At 39.5% G+C, this 18,870-nt stretch overlaps 1 protein-coding gene and 1 non-coding gene across 2 annotated transcripts in view; both read left to right on the top strand.

The window, feature by feature from the left end:
• Positions 1–18,870, top strand: part of APOO (apolipoprotein O) — a 54,007-nt gene that overhangs the window by 24,773 nt on the left and 10,364 nt on the right. Inside the window, exons 5-7 of the mRNA XM_019713813.2 lie at positions 2,701–2,796; positions 9,197–9,288; positions 13,425–13,505. Coding sequence (XP_019569372.1) covers positions 2,701–2,796; positions 9,197–9,288; positions 13,425–13,505 — 269 coding nt within the window. The remainder of the gene's footprint in view (positions 1–2,700; positions 2,797–9,196; positions 9,289–13,424; positions 13,506–18,870) is intronic.
• On the top strand, positions 10,443–10,582 carry LOC141569791 (small Cajal body-specific RNA 3). Its single transcript, XR_012493586.1, has one exon.

Genomic DNA, 18,870 nt, shown 5'->3' with positions numbered 1-18,870 from the left:
TGTGCTGTACTCCACATCCTGTGACTATATATATATATATATATATATATATATATATAAAATTATAGTTAACATTCAGTATTATTCAGCTTCAGGTGTACACTGCAGTGGTCAGGTACTTATACCATCCATGAAGTTGTCTCCCTATACGACAAGTGTCCATCGGATACCCTATAAAATCTTTACAACATTATGGATTATATTCCCCAAACTGTCTTTCATATCCCCATGGCAATCTTGTGGTTACCGATTGTGCTTTCTAATCCCCTCACCTTCTCCCTCATCCCCACCCCCTCCCATCTAGCAACCCTCAGTTTTTTCTCTATATCTCTGAGACTGTTTCTGATTAGTTTGTTCATTTATTCTATTCTTTAGATTCCACGTTTAAGTGAGATCGTATAAGAACTCCTGACCTTTTATCTGTACATCTGTGACTGAGGAGTTCTCTTCATTGTCACCTGTCATGTCCCATTGATTCATAGCAGTAGGCATTATTTGCAATATGTCTTTTTTTCTTCTCTTGGACTCATAGTTATTGCAAAGGCTCTTGAGAAGAAACGTTCCATTGTGAGGTATATTGTTGTCTGCCAAGGCAGTCAGTCCATTTCACAGCAGTCATGGCCAAGACATGTTACCAGAAGCTGGGCTTTGGCTTCAGTATAATCTTATAGCGTGTCTTCTTTCCCATTTCTTTGTGATTTACACACTTCGGCTCAGCTCACCAAGGCCATCTGGTTGTCCTATCAAGTGCTTTGTGTGCATGCCTAAAATTGAAAACACCGTGCTGATAGGCAAAAATAAAGGGAAGTAGAAAATTGTTTCAAATGACCCAGATAAGAAGATGGAAAGTTAAAACTAGGTTAAAGACAAAATAAGTAAAAGGCCAGATGGGATTTGATACCAACAACGCAAGCCCTATAGTAGTATTTAAAATGATCATTGCATTTCCCAGAGAACCCAGGAAAAGGAAAACTGGCATGAGTCTAGTGTTATCTGGGGGAGAGAATTACTGAATGTTCCAATTAGTGCAGTTCCACATACATTTGTTAAGTCACCATCATGTCAGGCATTGACGATCAAAGCTAAGACGGTGATCCCAACTACTGACTACAATAAATTTTTCAATATTAGTGCGAACACATTCACAGACCACTATTGAAGGTATAGAGGAAGGAGACTAGTTTAATAGCGATTGGGGAGATGGGAGCAGTTAGGGAAAGATTCCCAGGGGTGGGACTAGAGTGGCATTCCATGCACAGGGCACAGCATGATCAAGGCTTGGAGGTAAGACTCAGTATTACGTGTGCCAGAAACCGGAAGCAGGTAGGGAGTGCCAAAGATGAGGTTGAGAAAGAGATGTGAAGGCTTTTTAAGTTATGACCTAGCTGAAATCCATTTGTTAATTCATTCAGTATCCATCAACTCCTAGCAGCATTTTAAATAAATTATCTGTTGAGTGAACAGCCACTATTACCACTGAGGAAAGTAACATGGGAGTCTAAGCAATCGGCCGTTAAGGAATGGATGTTCTTGAGGAGACATAAAATAAACCCCAATTAATTGAACACAAGATGCTGTAGGATTCGGTACCACAAGAAGGTGTAGAGAATAAATGTGATAGGACTTTAGAGGTGGAAGAGAGGTGTGTGGGCTGATGAGCACAGGAAAGGCTTTTCTGAGGAAGTAGGACCTAGAGCTGCCTGTTATTTAGTGGGATTGGCTCAGTGGAAAGAAGAGGCGGCAGCACGTGAATGAGGTATAAGGCATGTTCAGGCATGGCAACTAGGCTCCTGTGTTGCATTTATTTTTATTTATTTTATCACTATCAACAGTGACTATTTCCCGCATAGACTTGTACTACAGTTCCTTCATTATCCAAATTTATTCTGTTCTTGAGTTTGAATGAGTTCAGATGGCAAAGGATACTTTTTTCCCCGACTCTAATGTATTTGGTTCCTGAGTTTCAGAGAACAAGCTTCAGAGACAGATTTATGCAAATATACAGGCATACCTCATTTTATTGTGCTTTCCTTTATTGCACTTTGCAGATACTGTGTTTTTCACAAATTGAACGTTTGTGGCAACCCGCGTCAAGCAAGTTTATCGGCGCTATTTTTCCAATAGGCTCGGATGATGGTTAGCATTTTTTAGCAGTAAAAAATTTTTTTAAATTCAGTATGTACATTGTTTTTTAGACATAATGCTATCACACACTTAATACACTACACTGCAGTGTAAACAAAAATTTGTATGCATTGGGAAACCAAACAGTTTCTGTGTCTCGCTTCATTATGGGGGTCTGAAACCAAACCCTCAGTATCTCCTAAGGTATGCCTGTATTCTGTGTTTGGATAACAAGAGTTTGGATAGCCCTGAATTTGTATCTCTCCTCATGTGAACAGTTGATTCAGATCTATTACCTTTAGGGTGAAGGTACCTTAATACTACTGTGTTGTCAGCCAGTTGTCAGACCAAAAGTGTTTGGAAATTGGATACTTGCTATGTGAATAGTAAATGTGTATATGTATATCACACAAAAAGAATGTGTTGAAAAGAGGCATATTAGGTGAAAGCCAAAAATATACATACATTATTTGAAAAGTGTTTGCTACTATATATACTAGTTATATATAAGATTTTTTTGTTTTATTTTTTAATGAACAATTTATGGAACTGTTTCCTGATGTGATTCTATTGTAGACAGCTATGAATATCTCCAAAATGCACCTCCTGGATTTTTTCCAAGACTTGGTGTTATTGGTTTTGCCGGCATTGTTGGACTTCTTTTGGCTAGAGGTAGGTACAATTTTGTGTTTTTTTTAATAAATAGTTCAAAAGGGAGAGGTAAGATATATATTTGGTTCTTTCTTTTCATTTGCCAGTTTTCAGAATAATGAGTTGGATCCTGAGTATGGTCTTCTTCATATGCAATTGAGATGGTTATTTTCTCCAGTATATTTGATTTTAAGCATATATAGAAATTGTAAAAAATAAAATGAAAGAAATTGTATACTCTTTAGTTGAAAAGAGAAATTACCATATTTTGCCGTGTATAATGTGCACTTTTTTGCCCAAATTTGTGAGGGAAAAATAAGGATGTGCATTATACCTGGGTAGTACTAATTCTGTATCTATATAAATGTTTTTAATTCTTTTATTTATGCTTATGTGTTAAAAGTGTAACTCTGGAAATCAATGACAATATCCGTATGCAAAATAATACCCTGGAATATGATAATCGGTTTTATTGAAATTACGATGAACTTGCAATGATGAAGAGTTCTTGGCCTTCTATGATTTGTAAATATCGTACATTTATTACCGGTACATAAAATTTCTTGTACGTCGTATCTGTTCCTGTGTTTCATAATTACTTGTTACATAAAATTTCTTGTTCCATAATATGTTAAAAAATAAATGATAAAATTCCTTTATAATGCAAAAAACAAGTACTTAAATGTAAACAAATAAAAATTTGAAGTAAAAAATTAAAATGAAAGACTTTTTCCCTGAAAGTTTGGGTCAAAAACGTGGGTGTGCATTATACATGGGAGTGCATTGTATACGGCAAAATATGGCAGCTATCATTTATAGGCACATTTACTTGATCAAATTACTGTCGCTCATTGGTACAGAAAGAGTGAACTTTTGTTAACCAAAGTCTGTCATACGTGAGACCCTGTTCCCAAGTTGCACTGTTAAGATCAGGTGATAACTGAAATAAGTCAGACAGAAAAAGCAGAGAACCGTATGATTTCACTGATACGGGGTATATGAACCAAAAACAGCAAAGGAACAAGACAAACAAATGAGAAACAAAAACTCATAGACACAGACAATAGTTTAGTGGTTACCAGAGGGTAAGGTGGGAGATGGGTGGGAGATGAGGGTAAAGGGGATCAAATATATGGTGATGGAAGGAGAACTGACTCTGGGTGGTGAACACACAATGGGATTTACAGATGATGTAATATAGAATTGTACACCTGAAATCTATGTAACTTTACTAACAATTGTCACCCCAATAAACTTTAATTAAAAAAAAGATCAGGTGATAACCACAGTAAATAAAACAGTGATTTCAGAGATTTTATTAATTTTTTGATGTGTCATAGCTTCAATCAGAGATATAAATATTTTAAAACACTTAAAATTAAAAGTTAACAAATGTCATCTTAAAAATGTTAACTACACTACTCTGCTGGATTATAAAACATAGGCAATGAAGGATAATAAAATACTTCACTATAATGAGATGAATTGTATGAACCACTTGAAGTTTCACTGATGGTAAAATTCAGACTTTACAAAAATTCCTAAAATAGAAAGTTTATGAACCCTCTAATCAGACCCCCATAACTACAGAGACTAGTTTGGTACCCATTCCTCCAATTTTAAAAACCTTTGCTATACATGCCTTAACTGTTATTTTAGAATTCCGGAGATGCCGCACTGGTGCCACTCCAACCTGTGGAATGAAATCCCATCGGCGTTTCTGGGCCCTCCTCTTGTGTTGTGCAGAATATAATATATAAGAATTAAATTTGGAGTTCATTTTTACTAATTAACTCACAAAAGAGTTAAACCAACTTCTTTCCCTCCTCCTTTCTGTAAAGCTGTCCAGAAAAGCATTCCTGTCTTACTTAGGGAGTGATGGAATTTATGAAGATCCCAAGGCCTGGGTGTTGGGATATTGGCTAGTGTAGGGAGCTGGGAATGTGGGATGCAGGGAGATGAGTGTTCCCCTTCCTCTCCGTGATTAGAGCATGTGGGGAGACTTTCAGCCCTAAAAAAAGCTCCCTGTGCCAGGCGTGCTTACGTTCCTACACTGTTGAGTGTTTATCCCCCACACATCCACTGGGGTGACCATCCTGAGGAGGATTGGAGACTGTCCTCTCCTGGGCAGAACGGCAGCATGAGGTCACCCACCACTGTGAATCCTAGGCCTTTTTAAAAAAATATTTATTAGATTTATTGGGGTGACATTCGTTAGTAAAATTATATAGGTTTCAAGGGTACAATTCTATAATACGTCATCTATATATCACATTGTGTGTTCACCACGTCAGTTCTCCTTCCATCACCATATATTTGACTCCCCTTTCCCTCATCTACCACCTCCCTCCCTGCTTACCCTCTGGTAACCACTAAACTTGTCCGTGTCTGAGTTTTTGTTTGTTTTGCTCGTTTGTTGTGTTTTGTTTTTGTTTTCTTGTTTATTTTTTCCTCTCATTTTCCTTTTACTGTGAGGGCTCAATAGTATTAAAATGATTTAAAACCTTAATTCTTTTTCAAAATACGCATGTGCGTACACACTCACTCACACATAACAGGTCTTTTCCTGTGGGTGCTGGGGAAAAGGGCCTGAGGTGAACAACGTCAGGTGGTCACTAGGCAAGATGAGTGGATGGTGGGTATGTTTATGGGTGAACTGAGTGATTTGCACGCTCCTCCAGGTAGATGGTCCCCTATGCTGGCAGCAGCAGGATGGGCTCAGAAGGGCCCTCCTGGTAGGGTTTCTTTCTCTTTTTTTTTCAGTCTAACATTTTATTAATTTACTTTTTAATTTTTTTAAATAAAAAATTGTATATATTTAAGGTGTACACCATATTTACATATATATAATATATATATATATTTAGTGAAATGATTACTGCAGTCAAGGTAATTGACATATCTTCTCCCATAATTACCTTGTGATGAGAGCATCTGAAATCTCCTCTGAGTAAATTTCCAGACTTCACTATTATTAACTGTAAGCACCCTGATACACATTAGATCTCTAGACTTCATCTTACATAGCTGCAACTTTGTGCCCCTTGACCAACATCTCCCAGTTTCCCCCACCTCTCCGCCCCTAGTTACCACCCTTGTACTGTCTGCTTCTGTGTTTTTGACTTTTTTTAGATTCCACATGTCAGTGAGATCATGCAATTTTTTTCTTTCTCTGTCTGGCTTATTTCACTTAGCATAGTGTCCTGTAAGTTTATCCATGTTGTTGCAAATGGCAGGGTCTCCTTTTTTAAGGCTGAATAATACCCCATTGTATGTATTAGGTTGGTGCAAAAGTAATTGCAGTTTAAGAGGTTGAAAATAATTGCAAAAACCGCAATGACTTTTGCACCAGCTTAATAGCTACCGCAATTTCCTTATCCATTCATCCATGGTCAGACACTTAGATTGTTTCCTTATCTTGGCTATTGTGAATAATACTGCGATGAACATGGGAGTGCAGATATCTCTTTGAGATACTGATTTCATTTCCTTTGGGTATTTACCCAGAAGAAGGTTTGCTGGCTCATATGGTAAGGTTTCTTGAGCATATCTGCTAAGGTAGTCTGCCTCAGTTGATGACGATGGCCACGGCTGAGGTGAGTGGGTGATCGTTCCGAGGAATTGGGCCCAGCTAGGTCCCTCAGAGGTGGCAAGTGGTTGTTGCCCACTATTGTTGCCCCCTGGTGGCTCCCCCAGCACTGGCAGCCACTGGTTCCCCTCTGGCAGTGCTGATAGTTACAGCCTAGACCACTGGCTTCTTGGGAGGTGTGGGCATGGAGATGGTAGAGGCAGGCGATTGCTCTTCCTTCCTGAAGTTCTGGGCCACCAGCTCACTGTGTGAACCAGTAGGAGCTGGAGGCCCAAGAGCTGCTGGTTATCAGCTTTCCCCAGAGGAGTTAAAAATGGCTGGTTGGCAGGTTTGCTGCCCTTCACCTGGTCCTCACCGTGTGAGCTGCCCAGATGCTTAAAGCTTCAGGTGCACATACAGGTGGGATCCCAGGGATGTAACAGGCTTTTCTATTCTGGAATAATTATATCCTTTCAATCAAAGCAATAGGACAGGGAGAAACATAAATTTGTTAATAGTCTGTTCTCTTCTATAACCTCAGTTCCATCTTTGGGGATTTGTCTGTTTCAAACCAATAAAGTAGCACTTACATTATTCTAACTGTAAGTGTTAGTAGCGTACATTGCACTAACATCTGCGCACATCCCATGTAAACACCCTGTGCCTCTCCGTGGAGACTGCTTCTCGTGGCAAGGCCATTTTGAGTGTGTTCTTCTGTTTGACCCTCTACGCGCTTTCTTAATCTCATTCTCAGCTTTCTCCCAGCTCTCCATCCTGCTCTCTGTTCTCTCAGTTCCCCTTGCCCAGGGCTGCACATCCTCTCGCAGTCTGGGCTGAGACTCAACACCGCTGTTGTCTTGGGCCGTGGCTCCACACTCTCAGGTTTGACCCCCTTTTCTGGGTTTCATGTCATCTGCTTGCTTTGCTCTGCCATGTCGTTGAACTACATGCTTAAGTCACCTTCAAAAAAGCCTACGTTGGAGGGAAACTTTCCAATTCTTTGCAAGTCTGAAAATTATCCGCATACCAAGTGATAGTTTGGTTGGGCATCGAGTTTTTTTTTCCGTCAAAACTTTGAAGGTCACATCTTCCAGCATCCTGCATGGCAGGATGTGAGAGTCAGCAGCCAGTCTGGAGGCTTGTGTCTTTTGAAGTCACTTTTTTTTTTCCTGGAAACTTGGAGGATCTTCTCTTAATCTTCAGTGTTCTGAACTTCGATGGTACTGTGACTACGTATAATTATTTCATTCCCGGTTGGGCATTTTGGTGGCGTGTAGCCTTCGACTGTAGGAAGATGCCTATCTTGTATTTCTTTGAAACTTTACTCTCATTCTTTTTCCTTCCTGAATTCATATTAGTTAGTGACTGAGCTGTTTAAACTGATTTTATATGTCTCTTATATTTTCTTGATTATTTCACTTTATTCCTTTTTTTTAACTTGGTCATTTCCAAGAGCTCTTTCTTGTTCTCTAAATGATCCTTTTTCGTTGAACTCTTCTTTTACTGTAGTAGCTTCTTGAATTTACTCGATGGTACTTAATTACGGGTTTACTTTTTGCTTTTAAGTTCTTCTGTTTCCTTCGGGGTCATTTTTTTCACTTTTGCTTATCTTGATCTTCTCTTTGGATTGCAGGCTTTCCTCAAATGACTAGTGATTCTTGGTTGTGCAGTCATGTTTAAGTGATTGAAATGCCAATAAGAACTTTTTGTGCATCGATGGAGCTTGCTGGCAGGCCAGTTCTACCTCAGGGTGCACTGAATGGGAACTGAAATTACCGGCGGGGGGGATCCCTGGACCCAGTACCCATGTGAGGGAGGCTCTATTCTCAGGCACTTATATGTACACACACCAGCTATCTAGGTTCTCAACAGAAAACCCCATTTCTTTAGAGATACCCTGTCCACTTCTTACGTTTTTGCCTGGAGAGATGGCTGGCCACAGGCGGTTTTGCTTTGGGATGACATGGGAAAGGAGAAGGTCAACTGGTCCGTGCACAGGACTTGCATCTGTCCCCCTGTCTTGATCTCTGGTTGCCCTCTCCACCCTCCACAATACCCGCCCTCTCTGGGCTGCCAAGCCCTTTCTCCTTCTCCTCCACTCCAAGGACTCCAAGGCTGTGTGCCCGCCCTCTTGCTTCCGTCCATTCTCCGTGTTCTGAAAATTGGTTGGTACTTCTTATCTGTCAGTGGCCCCTCCACACATTGTTTCTTTGTTGTGGGTTCTATTATCTGTATTTTATTCTTTTGCTGTTATTGTCATGGAGTATTAGGAAGGCTAGGAGAGGAATACTTGTGTTCAGTATTTAAATAGGAAGCCAGTTTACTATGAAAGAACATAAACCTTAGAAAACAAAATAATATGTGGTTTTCTTTCCAAGACAATCTTTTCTTCTGCTTCCTTAGACATAGTGGTTCTCTTGAAAACATGCTGATGAAAGAAGCCAGTCACAAGGACCGCATATTATGTAATTCCATTTATATGAAATATCCAGAGTCGGCAGATATTTAGAGATAGAAAGTAGATTAGTGGTTTCCTAGGGCTGGGGGTGATGGGGGATGGGGAATTGGCAGGCAACTGCTAATGGATGTAGGGTTTCTTTTGGAGGTGAAGAAAATATTCTAAAGTTGATTGTGGTGATGGTTGCATACCTCTGTGAATACACTAAAAACCATTGAATTGTACACTTTAAATAGGTGGGTTGTGTGAATTGTATCTCACTGAAGCTGTGAAAATGTGGCACATTCTCTGTCAATCTAGGATCCAAGAAGTGTTATTCAGTGTTAGATATACAGGCAAATTGTGATGGTAAAGATGGAATCATCTGATGGTGTCCACAACCTTTTATTTAATAGGTTCAAAAATAAAGAAGCTGGTTTATCCACCTGGTTTCATGGGAGTAGCTGCCTCTCTTTATTATCCACAGCAAGCCATCGTATTTGTGCAGGTAAGTTAGACCCAGTAAGCTAGGATGTCCTTCATTCTTGCTTATGTGTGTATGTGTGTACTGTTTCATTTTAATTTATTTGTAGCTTTTATAACACCAGACTTGTTTGCACATGTAAATGAATACAGCAAATTTAAGTGTTTTACTCCACTATGTACCTCAGTTCTGGCCCTCTTTCCAATCATGTCAGTATTCAGAGAATGCACACTAATTTGAATATTAATAAAAGAAAACTTAAGGTAGCTTTTTTTGCATATTGACATGGACATCAAGAGAAAGGCACCTGTCACCCCAATAAATTTAATTAAAAAAAAAAAAAAAAAAAAGAGAAAGGCACCTGAAACTAATAAAATAAAATAAAATAAAATAAAATAAAATAAAATAAAATAAAATAAAATAAAAAAAAGAGTCTCAGATTCCGAAGCTGATAGTTACAGGTCATTCTCGGTGTGGGCGTATCCAGTCACAACCTCCCTCCTCAGAATTGCAGGCACATGCCTGTGCTCGGTCCTCTGTGCCTTGTCCTGGTCCTGGGGCCAGCCTCGCTTTCTTTGCTGGGGACTTTAGGGAGTGCAGCCCCCTCTGCTGGGAGCACCCTTCTCCGGGTATTCAGTTGGCTGCTCCTTTCTTACCCATCAGGCCTCAGCTCGATGGCCTCCTAGCAAGTAGAACGCAGTGGCAGGCAACATGGCTAAAGCTGAAGTCTTAGTCAGCTTGAGCTGTCGTAACAAAACACCACAGACTGTGGGGCTGGAACAACAGAAATTTATTTTCTCACAGTTCTGGAGGCTAGAAGTCCGACCTCCAGGTGTCAGTAAGGTTGGTTTCTGGTGAGGCGTCTCTCCCTGGCTTGCAGACGGCCGCCTCTCGCTGTGTCCTCACAGGGCTTTTCACTGTACGTGCACATCCCTGGTGTCTCATCCTCATCTTACAGTGATACCAGTCATATCGGATTAGAGCCCCACCCTTATGACCTTATTTAACCTTAAAAGGCCCTACTTCCAAATATAGTCATATTGTTAGGGCTTCAACATATGCCTTTGGGGGCAGGACACAATTCAGTCCATTAATAGCTGGACCAGCGGGTCTCAAAGTATGGTCCCTGGACCAGCAGCATCAGGATAACCTGGGAACTTGTTAGAAATGCAAATGCTCACAGAACGTGAAGGAAGCAACCGTGTGGACAAAGGCAAAATGCCTTTTGTCTACGAATTGCAGTGATCCTACATAAACATGGAGGTCTCTGTCTGGCTTAGGACAGCTGGCTAAGTCTGATGGTTCCCCTCCATACAGACTTTCAAACCAGCACTCCAGGTACCGATTTCCTTGCCATTTTGTTTAATATCTGCTGATTAAGTGTGCCGGGTTATTTATAGACAACCAAATGTGGTGACTTACGCATCCATCTTAACTGGTTTTTGAGATATCGCACAGTTTTTGAAAACAGGAGTCCAATATGCTGATTGGTGCTAACAGTTGGGGTACATTTAAGGTGCTTGCATTGGTATGAAGGTTTTACTCAAGTTAAATGGTATTTGCTCCTGCTGAAATACATCTGTAGCTGACGAGGAGAGAAGACAGCAACTGTCATGTCATTTCTCCCCAAAGTCATTGTGGGTTTTGGATTTGAGTATTTTTTCTTTTACTTTCTCCCCTCCTTTATGACCTTTGGGACATTCAGAATACCCAGTGAATGCTCCCCCATCAGCGGAATGTTATGAACTTTGCTGGTGGTGGTGGTGTGATTATCTAATTTTTGTGATAGGGAAACAAATTCTTTTGAATCAAAATACGTAACAAAAAATAATTTTAAAAACGAAATGCAACTTCTCAGGCCCACACCAGACCTACTGACTCAGACCCTCTGAGGGTTAGGGTGAGCAATCTGTATTAAGAAGCCCTGCAGGGGATGGTAATGCCCACGATGTTTGAGAACCACTGATACAAAGTAGACTCCTTCCGGGCAGTGGTGTCTAGCTTAGTGGGACTCTATACGTAGAATCTCGGAAAATTGGCAAGAGCAAGGCAGGCTGTAGGTTTTGAGCTCCTGCACAGCTTAATGGAGACGGACCCAGCTGCCAGAACCGCCATATCACACAGACTCGGTCCTAGGAGGAGCAGCAGTGCTGTCACCACAACTGGGCTCTGAGGGCTCTGAGCTGTGAGGGCACTGATGTGACACTGAGCTCCCTGGAGCCCTTGTGACAGGATGGAGTCTAGATTTCTGGATGCTGCTGCAGTGGGAAATGGCTTGGGTGGCAAATGCCAGTCATATCTTTTTAGCATGGGCTCCGCATTGTTTATAGCAGTCCTGGAGGCAGGCAGTTAACGTCCCTCTGCCTGCTTCAGCCCCCCAGAATCATGTCTACCTGCTCAAGAGCATAAAAATAATCTAACATCGTGCCAGTCCATTGCAGTTTAAACAGAAAATGGAGAAGGGAGGGTGGGCCTGGCTGCCAGTTGAAAAGCTTAGGTGGCTGCCCTTAGGGGTAAAAGACTGTTTTTAAAAATCTTGTATGCGACAGGGTGTGTTGCATAAAATCTTTTGTGTTAACAACTAAGATAGTAGGATGCAAATCTGAGTTGTGTTCTAATTTATTTTTAAAGTCAGTGGGAAGGAGTTTTGTCTTCTATTTTGTAGAATAAGTCAGAACAAAACAATTAACTTTATTTTCACTTGATATAAAACATTAGTGATCTGTTTGGGATGATGAAAATGTTCCAGAAATGGATAGTGGTGATGGTTGCATAACATTGTGAATATACTTAATGCTGTGGAATTGTATACCTAAAAATGGTTAAAATGGTGAATTTTATGTGTATATTGCTTCGATGAAACAAAATAAGCATCAGTGATTGAAAAAATTTTTCTGATATTGTTTTAGTGTCGTGTAGTTCCTATTTCACAGTTTCAATTTTTTTTAATTATTACCCTGACATTGGATAAGCCTCGTAATAACTTACGTTCTGTTTTCCGTTCAGTAGTATTTCGATAAAAGTGCTGTAAGAAAACCCTTAAAATGATAGCAAATGTTATTTTCCTCTCAGAAATTTATAACCCTGAAAACAGTGTCTTATGCATGGTAAATGCCCTATATGTTTACCGATGGGTCTGAGAATAACATTGCTCTGTATTTTAAGAACAGTTAGAGCAACTGGAAGAACATAACTTGTAAGAAACCAGCACATTGCAACGACCACTGGACTTACTAGCAGCATGACTTTAGACAAGTCACTTTGCTCCTGAATATTTCCTTATAATCTTTGCCTGCTGACTGCACCGGGTTGTTATACAGAATAAAGATAATTCTGTGAATGTGCTTTGTAAACTAAAATGCTCTATATGGATACATTATTACAAAAATTAGGAAGAGAATAATAATTGCTTTCAGAAATTTGAGGTACTGTCATGTGGAAGAGTAATCAACATTCTTTTTTTAAGTAGGACCAGAGAATGCAAGTTACTGGAAGCATTTTTTTAAAAAGAAAGCTCAATACTTAAAGTTTCCAGCCATTAACGCCAGCTGGCCAAAGGTGGACAAGCGCCTTTTAAGGCAGTGAACCCCCTGACCCCCAAATATTCTCTGAGACTGGGGAAGGATTTTGGGTCAGGAGGCAAAATCCCTGTAGGAACTCAAAGACTTTATGTTTTGGGGGACCTGGGAAAACTGAGAGCATCTTCATTGGGTTTACCAGTTTCGTACCTAAGCCCCTAAAATGAATGGTTGGTTTTCAGCTTGGCAAATGTGACTTGGTTGGCTGTTACATACTACATGTGATAGGTAGACGAAGCCTTCTTTCTGTGTCTGATTTTCCGGAATTTCCCATATCAGCAGTGATAGCCTGCATTTTTCCCCCTTGAAATTGTGAAAGTTTGAAATATACACCTGATCGATGGCAAATTGTTTTAAATGATAACCATACACAACCAAACTATTTTTCTTCTTATTCTGTCATTCTTACTATTTATTTGCTCACGTTGCACAGTTTTAATGTGTATGTCCCACGACTGTGTATGTCCCAAGTCATGTGCTTAGATGCAGTTCTATTGGGAAAAGGAAAAAGGAAAATAGAAAATTCTTTTCTTTACCAGTCATGTGTGGATTAGCAATAGCTCTTTTATATTTTGTTTCAAGGTCAGCGGGGAGAAATTATATGACTGGGGTTTACGAGGATACATAGTCATAGAAGATTTGTGGAAGGAGAACTTTCAAAAGGTGAGAAAGCTTTTTAATTATCTTCCTTTTGGTTTAAATATGTGGTTTCTCTGAGGTTTTGTAAAATTCTTGGATACCCTGTTGCTCAATCTTGCTTTTTCTGTTTATTTGTTACGTCTCTTGCTTAAGACTGTGTGGTGGCCCTTCCTGGAGGAGCAGTAGAACTCCTATACATTTGCTTGTTATCAGAAGGGCTGAATAAGTGGTAACCATAAAACACATTCCACTGCATGGGCGGGGGGTTATCACTTTGTGAGGGGTGTCAGCGTCTAATCATTATGTTGTTTTGTACACCTGAAACTAATTTTAAAAACAAAAAAAACAAAACACCACACACATTCCACTGCAGTCTTAGACCATAATTTCCATTGTATTGTATGTATAATTTGCTCAAGGTGTAGTGTATTATCTGAAAGTTTTGTCAAAACTGGACTCAAGGTAACATACTATTCTCCCAGGTAAAAGACAGATAACCAAGACTCCTCTTGCTATTTCACTTGCCATGAGCTCTGTTCTTTCCTTGAGCAGCACCATATCTGTTCATCCCCAGCCTTCTTGGTCCAGTTAAGGGCATGAGCCACGGCGTGTTGGGGACCAACCACCACCAGCTACAGGCCACATTCTCTGTGCTGACTGGTGGACAAGCGGCAGAGGGAGGAGGTTGTATAACTAAGGAGGTGTCATCTTGCATCTCTTCTCACAGCCACATAGCTGATTGGATGTTGCCCATGTTTGCTGGAATTTTGTCTCTTTCCCCTAATAAGGAAGAGTGAGTACAGAAAAAGGCATCATGTCTCAGAGGCAGGCACAGTTCGCTGAGGAAGAATTCAAGTTCTTACTATGTTAATATAATATTATATTAACATACTTTCTTCATTGTAAATTGAAGGAAGTTCATTTTGACTCCTGTCATCTCAAGTCAAAATACTACTCTTTTAAAAAGCATAAACCATCTCAAGATTAAAATCCAGCATTTGAAACTGGAATTTGAAATTAACAGTACAGAATAAATATAAGCCCTCCTCATTGTATACGTACATAATCTTCCAGTGACATCTTGACTAATTTCTGTATTGATGGTTTCTAAATGAGTTAGTCTCTATCAAGCCTGTTTAAACTAGCTCTTAAGTGGGAAGTTTGGTATTAATATCAAGTGCCCTTTGGCAATCCCTTTTAAAGAATAAACACTCATTTTATTTATTTTCATTTCTCTGGCATTTTCTTTGGAAGCTTCCTTTCCTGTTTAAAAAATTCCCTAAGTCTGCACTGAGTTTTATATGGGAAAGAAAATACTGGAATGTCAGGGAAGCTGTACACAGCCCTAGAAAGAAATGTGGAAAGTGAAACTCAGCCTCAGGTCTGAGTGCTCAGTGTGTTGTGGGGTCCCCGCCGGAGCCTCTTGCTTGGAAATAGCCCTCTCTGCTCTGATTCAGCCCAGTGCAGGAGCAGCGAGACTGTGATTGGAATGCAGGTTAAACAGGCCAGCATTTTATGGTAATTTGAAAACGTTAGATATTAAAAGTACTCCAGTTTATATGCGAGTGTTTGGGGAGTGAGCCATTAAAGCTGTCTGCTTAGCTCCTGGCTGCTCTGTATTTCCTTCTCCAGTCTTCTATGCCCTAGTCGTTTTTCAGAGTCATTGGAGAACTTAGTGTTCTCCCATTTGTTTACTTTCAAAGCATAATTTTCCTGACAGCTGTCTGTTCTCAACAGAAGGTAATAAAATCGATGGTGACTACTTAAACATTTAGCACAAGTTTTAAATGAAAAATAGCAGAAAGCTCTATTAATTCAAGATTTGATATACTTAGAGTTCAGGAATTATTTGATAGTGGAATGCCATTGTTTTTTGATTCCCCTGCCCTCCTCTTGTTGGAGTTTGTGAGTTTCAGTGTTTTGTTTTTGTTTTATTAATGAGAACAAAGATTTAAGCTACCCTGGAACAGAAAGCTTTCAGGGCCCAGGAGCTGTCTCTTTGAAGAGAATTGGGGGACACTTCATGAAAGAGATTTTTGTTTGTTTCTTAGCTTGTTTGGAGATTGGTTTTCAAGTCAGGCTTCAATTACATCTCAGTTAGGTACAATCTAATTCATAATTCTACTATAATGATATAACAGATGTACATGCTTTTGGTTATAAATAGTCAAAGAAATTTGTGGACAGTATGTTTAAAACAAGGCCCTGAAATTTTAAGTGGTGTGAATGATAGCTCAGTGCTCAATTATATTATTTCCCATGGAGCTGTATTACTCTCAAAGACCCTGAATATGTCTATGGCATTTTTCTGCTCTGCCACATCCCTTTTCCCTTTTAGGAATTCATTCTAAATGTTTGCACTGAATCTTCTACCAATAAAGTGTGGATGAGGTAGTCTTTCAGTTCAGTCATTGTCATTGGTCACTTAAGAGAATTTTTTCTGTGTCAGCTAAAGTGAACTCTTTGGGGTGGCCGGTCATTCAGTGGTTAGAGCGTGGTGCTGGGAGCACCGAGGTTGCCGATTCAATCCCCACGTGGGTCACTGTGAGCTGCGCCCTCCTTAAATAAATAAATAAATAAACAAATAAATAAATAAGGTGAACTCTGTCAGAACTGTGAAGCAAAGATCGGTGTGTCCAGAAATACTGTCATTATAGGGTGGTCTAGGGTTTGTTTTTGTTTGAGATAAAAGAACATAGAATAACATGCAGTTGACCCTTGAACAACACAGGGATTAGGGGCATTGACCCCACATACTCAAAAATCCATGTATAACTTGACTCCCCCAAAACTTAGTTGTCCTTTGGTATCCATGGAGGATTGGTTCCAGGCGCCCCCCCTGCAGATGCCAAAATCTGCAGATGCTCAAGTCCCCTATATAAAATGGCGTAGATCAATGCATACAATCGGCCCTACATATACGTATGTGTGGACTCCCAACCGTGGATCAAAAAACAGTACAGGTATTTATTGAAAAAAAAATCACGTATAAGTGGACCCACGTGATTCAAACCTGTGTTGTTCAAGGCTTAACTTTATATATACAGTTTAAAATCCAACAATATAATGACCACACATATACTAAGCACCCATCCGCCTTTTAAAATGAGAAATTACTAATGCTTTCCAAGTTCTCCACGGGCCCTTCCATTTCCCCAGAGGGAACCACGATCCAGAAGTTTGTGTTTTTCATTCCTTTGTTTATCTTTAAACTTTTCTTTTAGTTTAACTACATACATATACAAGTATATTCTAAAACACTGTAGTTGAGTTTGCTGGGTTTTTGCCTTTATAATGTAAATATTTAATATAAATATTTAATATAAAAATATACAAATATATAGAGTTTATCTAGATGGAGTCTTATTATGTGTATTATTTTGTAACTTGTTTTGTTCCCTTAACGTTATGTTTATGGGCTATGTATGGCTGTAGTTTATTCATTTTCACTGCTGTAGAATATTTCTTTGTGGGAATATACCCTGCTGATGGCCATTTGGGTGGTTTTCAGTATTTTGTTGTTGCACACAGAGCTATGAGCATTTTTGTACGTGTGTCAGGGTTTATTAAGAGTTTTTCTAGGCCGGATTCCTGGTTCATAGGGTCTGCACATCAGTTTTACTAGATGGTGCGGCGTAGGTTTCCAAAGTGGTTGTTTCCATTTTTGTCAGTTTGCAGGTTTTAAAATAATTTTCCCTGTGGGGTGTGTATGTGTGTTTACTTTATTCCCTAATTTTTATTTTGAACAAAATTTCAAAACCACAGAACAGTTGCAGGAATAGTACAACAAAAACATCCTTCACTTAGATTCACCAATATACACTTTGCTACGTTTGCTTTGTCTGTCATTTTGCACATGGGTGGGCACTCACACTCTCGTGTATTTTATTTTTCTGAATCATTTGATATCTAGTAGATATCATTGTGCTTTCCACCCGTATCTGATTCAGCATGTATTGCTAAAGAACGTGAATATTCACTAATATAATCACAATGCCATTATCATACTCAGGAAAGTTAACATTTCATTGTTTACATAAACATTACCTAATATACAGTCCATATTCAAATTTCCCCAGTTGCCCCAATAATGTGCTCTCCTTCAACAACTTTTATTTTTATAGCTGAGGGAATTATTATAAGGCAAACACCCTTGTACCCATCATCTAGGACAAAAAATAGAACATGACCAGCCACCCCCCAAGCCCCTGCACGTAGCCCACCCCAATCCAGTCCGCTTCCTCCATCCAAAAAGACCTACTATCCCGACTTCTATAGTAGTAACTTCCTTGTCTTTCTTTATGGCTTTATTACCCAAGTAGTTATCCCTGGCACTTTAGTCTTGCCTGTTATTATTCCTGACTTCATATGCCTTTTAAATCTTTTTTTTTTCTTTTTGCTGTTTAAGTCACTTTTAATCTACAGGCTCTCCTTCCATCCTTTTATTTTCCTTACAATGTATCTGTTAAAAGAACCTGGCATGTGGGATCTATAACGTTTCCAACAGTTTGGGTTTTGCTGATTGCACACTTACGGCGCACTCAGTTGAACAAGTTCCTCTCTTCTCTGCCTTTCCTGAATATTGGCGGCTGCATCCAGAGGCTGCCAAATCAGGTTCATGTCTGATCCTGTTGGCAAGGCTGTAGGTCTGTGTAGGCACGTAAGTGTGGTTTTCACTTTGCTCTTCATGTTAGTGGCAGTTGACGCCCAATGCCTAAACCCCTTGGTTCACTAGGGGTTGGAAAATGGTGTTTTTTACTTCTGTCATTTCATTTTCACATATTAGTGGGACTACTTTAATAAGGAACCACTTGCCCTCATCTACTCTTTAGTTACCCAGTTATAGGAAAGACAGGGTGAATACTTTTTTTCCTCTTGTTTATCCAGTTTTTACAGTAATGAATTCGTTCTCGCCCATCCTCAGGAGGTCATCAATTCGGTTTTTTTAAAATATCATTATGAATTTGTAGATTTAAACATATTTGGGTTTGAATGCTTTGTAATTCTTATCCTTATTAAACTTCAAATTGTCCCAGTTTGGCAGGTGGAAGTTGGATCTGTGGTAGTTTCTTCACTATCTGGTATGTCAAATGGTCTCAGAATTTTTCATTGTTGTTTTAATGTATATTTACTTGATTAGTAATGAGGTTGAGCGTCTTTTCACAGGTTTATTGGTTTCTTCTTGAAGTGCCTGTTCATGTCCTTTGCCATTTTTTGTATGGGTCATTTGTTCCTCTCTTAACGATTTATTTTTTCCTAGGTACTAATACTCTGGGTCAAATGTTTGCATATGTCTTCTCCCAATTTGAGGCTTGTCTTTTCAGTTTTGGTGTCTTTGATAATCAGAAGTTCTTAAAGTAGTCGATTTATTAATTTTTTCCATTCCAGT

The sequence above is a fragment of the Rhinolophus sinicus genome, chromosome X (genome assembly GCF_036562045.2).
Source record: "Rhinolophus sinicus isolate RSC01 chromosome X, ASM3656204v1, whole genome shotgun sequence".
NCBI lineage: Eukaryota > Metazoa > Chordata > Mammalia > Chiroptera > Rhinolophidae > Rhinolophus > Rhinolophus sinicus.
Note: the sequence above shows the minus strand (reverse complement) of the source record. Positions and strands in the feature narration are given on the sequence as shown.